Below are 7,535 nucleotides of genomic sequence, written 5' to 3' on the forward strand. Positions count from 1 at the left end.
GGCCTTGAAACTGGGGCCTTGCACGTGCTAGCTCCCTGCTGATGAGCCACCTCTTAACCCCCTCTCTCTGAAAATGCTGTCTTGAGACAGGGTCTCACTAAGTTGCTGAGGCTGGCCTTGAGCTTGTGATCCTCCTGCCTCAGCCTCCTGAGTAGCTGGGATTACAGGCCCTACCTCTGTGCCCAGCCAGTTCAGTTTTTTTTTTTTTTTAAAGTAGTTTTTAGATGTTGATGGACCTTTATTTTATTCATTTATTTATTTGTGGTGTTGAGAATTGAACCCAGTGCCTCACACGTGCCAGGCAAGTGCTCTCCCACTGAGCCACGCCCCAGCCCCCAGTTCAGTGTTTAACCCAGGGGCGCTCTATGTCCCTTACCACAGTCTGGGTGTCTCCAGCACCCAGGGGGCTCCCGTTCCCCTTGGCCGACGATGCCCTCCAGTCCTAAGTCCAGGCAACCACCGGCTGCTTTCTGTCATAGTGGGCTTGTGTATATTCGGGAACTTCGCTCATGTCCCCTTTACCTCTGGGGTTTGTCCTTATCGTGTATGCTGGTGGCCTGTTCCTTTTTGATCACCAGGCAGGACCTGGTGTGCAGAAGCCCAGTCTACCCACCTGCAGAGGGCGGGACATCCTCCCGTCCTGCTTGCTTGCTGAGTGACAGGTGTGGAATAGACTTCTCCAGAAGCAGGGCGACGCAGTACCTGCTGTGCTGGTTCACGCAGGCCAGCATCCCTGGACAGGGCCTGGGAATTGCCGTTCCTGGTGCAGGGAAGGCAGGTCAGGGGCTACAGCTTGTCTCTCTCTGCCCAGGGAGTTTGCTGGACTTTCTCAAGGGGGAGACCGGGAAGTACCTGCGGCTGCCACAGCTGGTGGACATGGCCGCTCAGGTGAGCAGGCCCCTCCCGCCTCCCACAGCCTGGGAGCTTCCACACCCCTGCACCTTCCAGCTCCCACACTGCCTGGCTCAGCCATTCCAACCTCTTGAGCGCCCCCTCTGGGAGGCCTGCATGGGTTGCTGCACACTCTCCTCTCCCCACGTTGCCGGAACCACCCACAGGTGCAGTGAGTGGTGGTTCTGGACAGAGGACTTTACCTGGACATCAGGAATCACTGACTGACTATGAGACCTCAGTTTCCTTCCCCATGAAGGTCATTCAGTCACTCAGCAAACGCATTACTGCTTGCTGTGGGCAGAGCTCAACAGCCACCTTTTCTACTTGATCCTGATCAGAATCAGGAGACAGAGATTAGTTGTTATTCCCATTTGAAGAAGACTGAAGCTCAGAGAGGGAGCTTGGGAAGCAGGCAGGAGGTGGCTTGCATCTGTCCGCGGGTCAGCTGGGGCTTGACTTCAGGACTGCCTTTGCCATGCTCTTCCCCTTTGCCTGGACCTTCCCCTGCTGAGCACTGGTCCTGCCTTTCACGGCAGCAGCCATTATTGCAGTCTGACTTCGTTTGCCGAAGAGGTGTGGGGAGGGCAGGGAGTAGGCTGTCCACCCTGGGATGACAACCCCATGTGCCCATGACCCTGGAAGGCTGGGTGGCTGCTGAGCCAGGCTCCCGGGGCTCTGCCTGCAGATCGCCTCAGGCATGGCGTATGTGGAGCGGATGAACTATGTCCACCGGGACCTCCGTGCCGCCAACATCCTGGTGGGGGAGAGCCTGGTGTGCAAGGTGGCTGACTTCGGGCTGGCCCGGCTCATCGAGGACAACGAGTACACGGCCCGGCAAGGTGAGCGGGCCACGCTGCCGAGCCTGTTTGCTCATCTGCCAGGCGGAGAGGAGGACGGTGCCGGTGGTGGTGACGTGTGGTACCCTCCTGACCTTTCCACGCCCACAGGTGCCAAATTCCCCATCAAGTGGACGGCTCCAGAAGCCGCCCTGTATGGCCGGTTCACCATCAAGTCCGACGTGTGGTCCTTCGGAATCTTGCTGACGGAGCTCACGACAAAGGGACGGGTGCCCTATCCTGGTGAGAAGCATCCGCATGACTGTCTTTGGTCCCCGAACCCCTGGGCCCTGATGGCCTTAGGTAAGCCCACTCAGTCCTGGGCCTGTTTCCCCATTTGTGTGACAGAAAGTGAGCAGCTGACCTTAGGTTCTCTCCGGGTTGGGGCTTGGCCTTGGGGACAGGGCCTCTCCGTGTCGTGTCCCTGCCGTCTTGGGCAGGAAGCTCCCGTCCCTGTCATCTTCTGCCCACTTCCTGCCTGGCGCCAGGCTTCTCATGCCCCCTCTGCCCACAGGGATGGTGAATCGTGAGGTGCTGGATCAAGTCGAGCGGGGTTACCGGATGCCCTGTCCGCCTGAGTGTCCCGAGTCGCTGCATGACCTCATGTGCCAGTGCTGGAGGAAGGAGCCTGAGGAGCGGCCCACCTTCGAGTACCTGCAGGCCTTCCTGGAGGACTACTTCACGTCAACCGAGCCCCAGTACCAGCCGGGGGAGAACCTATAGAGCAGGCAGGCCCAGACTGCTTCTCAGCTGCCATCCTGGGCAGGCGGCCCCTGCAGGGGCTCTGGCCTCCCTCTGCCTGCCCACCGCCGCTGCGTCTGCGGGGCTGAATTGCTCTGTCTTTGGGGACATGGAAGGGCTTTGGGACCTGGTGCAGCCCGTGAGGACGGGTCCAAGGCCAGCACAGCCCAGCGCCTGCCCTGGCCGCCTGCCTCCTGTCTACATTCCCTCCTGAGCTCTGCCCGTCCCTGGAGGAGGAATTGGGAAGAAGGGCTGGGGCTGGGCGCCATTTTTCTAGCCTCCATCTGCTCCACTTACCTGGTCCCCTCCCTATACTGATGCCCCCAGGTCTGTCTCCAGAGCTGGCCAAAGAGCCTTTCCAAAGAGGAGTGATAGGCCCAGCCTCGCCTGCTCGCCACCCTGCCCCTCGCCACCTCTTTCTGGAACACCCGTGGGTGGAGGTTGCTGGGTCCAGACCCCTCTGCCAGGCTGCCAGGCTGCCAGGCTGCACAGCCCCAGGCCTGGCGTGACTTGGCAATGGTGGGTGGGGAGGACTCCCAGCCCTGCCCTCCGTCCACCCAAGTCACCCTTGGAGATCTTTGATTTCTTCCTCCCATTTTGCCCATGGGGAAGCTGAGTCTGGAGAGGGGATTGATCCGGTTGGCGTGCGATGGCACCTGGTGCTCCCTCCGTCTTCCTCAGGAACCCAGAGTTGTCCTCAGAGGCATTACGGACAGATGGGCAGCCCAGGGCCAAGGGGCCGGGTGGTTAGAGAGCAAAGTCCTGCTGCCCTGCCTGGGTCAAGGGGAGGGACAGAGGCAGAGGCGCTGCTGAGCTGGGGGGGAGCGCCACAGGTGAAGGCGTGGGGAGACCCCATCAGAACATGGGTGGTTTGGGGTTTTTGGAGCCACTAGCCATGAAAGGGTGCCTGCTCCCGAGTTCCAGAGGCAGGGAGTAGGAGTCAGAGATCTACGGCAGCGAGGCCCTGGTCCCAGCCTCCAGGGAACCCAGGGCCTCCTCCCCCAGTTTGTCCTGAGCATTTCAACCCCGGCCCCTGCTTTCCTCCAAGCTGGCACCCTTCACTCACGAGGAGGGAGAGGAGTGCCTTGGCTGGGGTTGAAGCAGGCAAGATGCCTACTGCCGCGCCAGGAGGGGCTGCGTGACCTCGGGTGCCTGTTGCTTCTCTGAGCTACAGCGCCTGCCCCTTGTGTGGCCATGGTCTGCAGCTGCTCAGCTCCTGTCCCGACCCTGTCACAGGGCTTCTGTGGTGAGCTGCCAGGAGACAGTGGCCCTGGCTCTGCTGTTCAGCCTTAGGGTATGTGGCTTCTCTGTTGGCCTTGGTGTGCCCATATGTAAAATGGGCAGCTGGTGATTTGTGCGATCTTGCCAAGGGCCCTTGTGTGTATGTGTGTGTGTAAGTGTGTGTCTCTCCATGTGTGTCCATATTTAACATGTAAAAAATGCCCCCCCTGACATGTGGTACATTCCACTCACTGTTCCCACCATAGCAATAACATTCCCGCTGCCAGGGGCTCTCGAGCCAGCCAGGCCCTGACAGTGGGGAAGGCGGCCCCGTGGTGCCTGCCTATGAAATTTCAGCTTTCCCTTCTACACGAGTCTGTTTCCCAGGTCTCTTCCTGTCCATCCCACCTGCCCCACACTCCCAATTCCTCCTCCAACTGCCCAAGGCCCTTTGTACAAGTTGTCCCAATACTGTCCTATTTTTTTTTAAAACAGTGTTTTGTAGATTTCAGATGACTATGCAGAGGCCTAGGGGACCCCTGGCTCTGGGCAGGGCCTAGGGGTCCCACATTCCATGGCCCAGGCTCGGGGGGAGGGGGGAATCTAGAATTGGTTGTAAATACTTTGCATATTGTCTGATTAAACACAAAGAGACCTCAGAATTTGGCTGCTGGTTAATCGAACATCTACTGTGTGTGGAGAGTGGGGTGGGGGCAGGTTGTGAAAAGCAGCTGCAGTCAGAGGGGCCTTCGTCCCCCCAGCAGTGCTGGTGGCTGGAGGGCTACAAGCCAGGGGTGACATGATCCGATGGGGACGGCCAGGGTGACTGTGTGTGCATGCTGCACCTGCGTTTGGGGATCACACTGGGACAAACACTAGGCCAAGCCCAGGACCTTGGGAGTTTCTGGACTCAAATCCCTGGCGGTGGTGGCAGCTGATGCTGGGGACGGGGTGGGGCTGCCAGGCCAGCGTGGAGTGGGTGCTGACGTGTTTGGGCACTCCTGAGACAGGACTGTGCGTGCTGTTCTGTGTTCCTGGGAGTGCCGGGTTGGGGGTCTGTGAAGGACCTGAACACTCTGAAGGAAGTTCAAAGACCCCCAAAGATCGGCCCGGGGAGGTGATCTGCCGCCACCCGAGGGAAGACCCTTGTTTCACATCAGATGCTGCCTGTGCAAGTGAGTCACCTGAAACAAGCGTCAAAACTGGACGGGGTTAATTCCACAAGCAAACATGGAGTGCCTGGGTCAGAATGGACCCCTGGTGGCCCCATGGGCGTGCCTGCGTGCTGGGGCAGGCATGGTGCAGGGCCAAGGCTTCGTGGCATGTGTTCTCAGACCGGGAGGGACGGCCCACGTGCTCATGGGCATGTTTACTCACAGACGTGCTCTTCAGGTGTGTGTGGGTGGGTGGGCATGGGAGGGGTGTCCTGGAAGTGTGGCCCTGGGCGTTAACCGGGGATGGGTGAGCGGGATTAGGTCTGGCTCTGTGTACTGCCCAGACACAATTCAGGCGGCATGGGTTCACGTGGATGTGTGCGAGACGTGTGTGCCCCCAAGGCCTGTGTGAGCTCAGGTATGCAAGCCTGGAGCTGGCCACTCAGCTGGGTCCCGTGTGAGCTTATCCTGCTAGTCCAGTGGATTCAAAGTACTCGCCCTGCACTGCCACTGCCACTTGAAGTGTGCCTGGGGTGCTGCAGGGCAGGGCCTGCCGCCTGTCGCCGTTGGCCCGTGGAGTGGGGGCATCCCTCTTTCTCTCTCCTACCTGTCTGTGCCTCCCACCCGTCTGGGGCTCTGTCTTGATCATTTCATGTTTCTGTCCCCACCCTAACCCCCTCTCCTTTCTTTCTTTTTTTTTCTGGCATGGGGGATTGAACCCAGAGGTACTTAACCCCTGAGCCACACCCCCAGCCTGCTTTAAAAAAAAAAAAAAAAAAAAAAATATATATATATAATAATAATAATATATATAATATTATAAAATATACATAATATAAAATATATATATATATAATATAGTTGTTTATTTTATTTATTTATTTTTTTGTGGTGCTGAAGATCAAACCCAGAGTCTCACACATGCTAGGCAAGCGCTCTGCCACTGAGCCACAACCCAGCCCTCCTGCTTTTTAAAATGTTTTATTAGAGACAGGGTCTTGCTGAGTTGCTTAGGGTCTCGCTAAGCTGCCGAGGCTGGCTGTGAACTTGCTGCACTGGGATTCAGGTGTGGCTCCTGGCTCCCCTCTCATTTCTTGGTCTTTCTCCCTCCCCAGGCCTCTGGTGTTTTTCTTTTTTTTTCCTGTGGTGCTGGGGATTGAACCCAGGGCCTTGTGCATGTGAGGCAGGCACTCTACCAACTGAACTATCTCCCCAGCCCAGGCCTCTGGTTTTGTCTGTTCCCATCCGGTCTCCCTGTGCCCTGTGGCTCCTCTCTGCCCCCGCTTTCTGTCCCTCAGAGCCTCCTTTCTGTCCGTCTCCCCATAGCGACTCTCCCCAGGCCTCCCCACCTGTGGGAATGGCTTTGCTTCCCTCTCTGCAACCTGGCCAAACTCCTATTCATCCTTCAAAACACATCCCAGAGGCCCCAGAGCAGCCCCGGAGATTTCTCTGTCCCCTGCACCCCAGTGGTTCACACAGCTTGCCCACTGCAGTAAGAGCTTGAGGGGCCAGAGAGAGCACCCCAAGTCAGGCCCACCTAGTAACTGGTCTGGGGACAGGTGAGGAAGCTGCTGCCTCCCCTCTTGCTCAGGCTCCTCTGGGTTTGACTTCCTTATTCTGGGCCTGGGTTTGTTTGCTTTTGCTTGAGACAGAGACAAGGCACAGAGAGGGGAAGGCAAGCGATGTCCACTCTGCTATGGTCACCAGGGCCACCATTTCTGGCCCCTCAGCTCCTCCTTCAGCCCTGTCCCATTTTCTGCCACTTTGGGGGATGAGGATCTGTGCCCCTCGGCCTTCCTTTTCTGCTTTCAGTTAGCTTTTGCTATTATTCTGCATACATTTTTTTTTGGGGGGGACCAAAATATTTTCCTTTATGGCAAAAATAATGTATGTCCCTTTTGGCAGAGGAGGAAAGACTCAGAAAAGCACAAATGAGAAGAAAGTCCAACCAGGCTGACCCACTCGTCCCTCCTGCCTGGAGGGAGGTGGGCGTGCTCCTCAGAGCCCGGGCCCTGAGCCTCTCTGGCCTTCCCATCTGCATCTCCGTCCTCTGCACCCCCGTTTGTTGGCTCTCTCAGGGCAGCTGGCTCTTCCCTCCTTCATACATTCAAACATGGACCTTGGTTCACCACCTGCCATGGCCCAGTCCTGCCCCGGCCTGTGTACCTATGAGAGGGACGCTTGGCCCACGCAGGACCCTGCCTGGTGGCCGCCTTGCCGCCCTCCCAGCCTCCCTTCTCCAGGGTTCCGAGTCCTCCCCTGCCGTACTTCACTGTGTGCACAGGTGGAGTTGCAGGATGTGCGCGTGGTGGGGTGGCACGGGCACCAGTGCCTTCGCTGCTCCTGGGCTGCCCGCAGCTCTCTCGGCCCCCTCTGCCCCTCCCTTATGAAATTCTCTTGACCAGGCCTCACACCGGGTGCAAATGTGTGCACGCACACACGCATGCACACAGGCACACAGGTACACACACACACAGGCACGCACACAGGCATGCACACAGGCACACACACACAGGCACACACACAGGCACACGCACACACAGACACGCATGCAGGCACACACACACACAGGTACACACACACAGGCACGCACACAGGCACACGCACACACAGACACGCATGCAGGCACACGCACACACAGGCACGCACGCACGCACACGGGCACGCACACACCCAGCCCTGTCTGCAT

At 58.1% G+C, this 7,535-nt stretch overlaps 1 protein-coding gene across 4 annotated transcripts in view; it reads left to right on the top strand.

The window, feature by feature from the left end:
• SRC (SRC proto-oncogene, non-receptor tyrosine kinase) overlaps window positions 1-4,348 on the top strand; it is a 46,727-nt gene extending 42,379 nt beyond the window's left edge. For all 4 annotated transcript variants that reach the window (XM_079128248.1, XM_079128247.1, XM_079128249.1 and 1 more), the window contains 4 exons: window positions 812-888; window positions 1,580-1,733; window positions 1,842-1,973; window positions 2,245-4,348. In XM_079128248.1, coding sequence (XP_078984374.1) covers window positions 812-888; window positions 1,580-1,733; window positions 1,842-1,973; window positions 2,245-2,453 — 572 coding nt within the window. In that variant the 3' untranslated portion in view covers window positions 2,454-4,348. The remainder of the gene's footprint in view (window positions 1-811; window positions 889-1,579; window positions 1,734-1,841; window positions 1,974-2,244) is intronic.
• The last annotated feature ends 3,187 nt before the right edge of the window (window positions 4,349-7,535 follow it).

This window comes from Sciurus vulgaris (genome assembly GCF_902686455.1).
Source record: "Sciurus vulgaris genome assembly, chromosome: 2".
Lineage (NCBI taxonomy): Eukaryota > Metazoa > Chordata > Mammalia > Rodentia > Sciuridae > Sciurus > Sciurus vulgaris.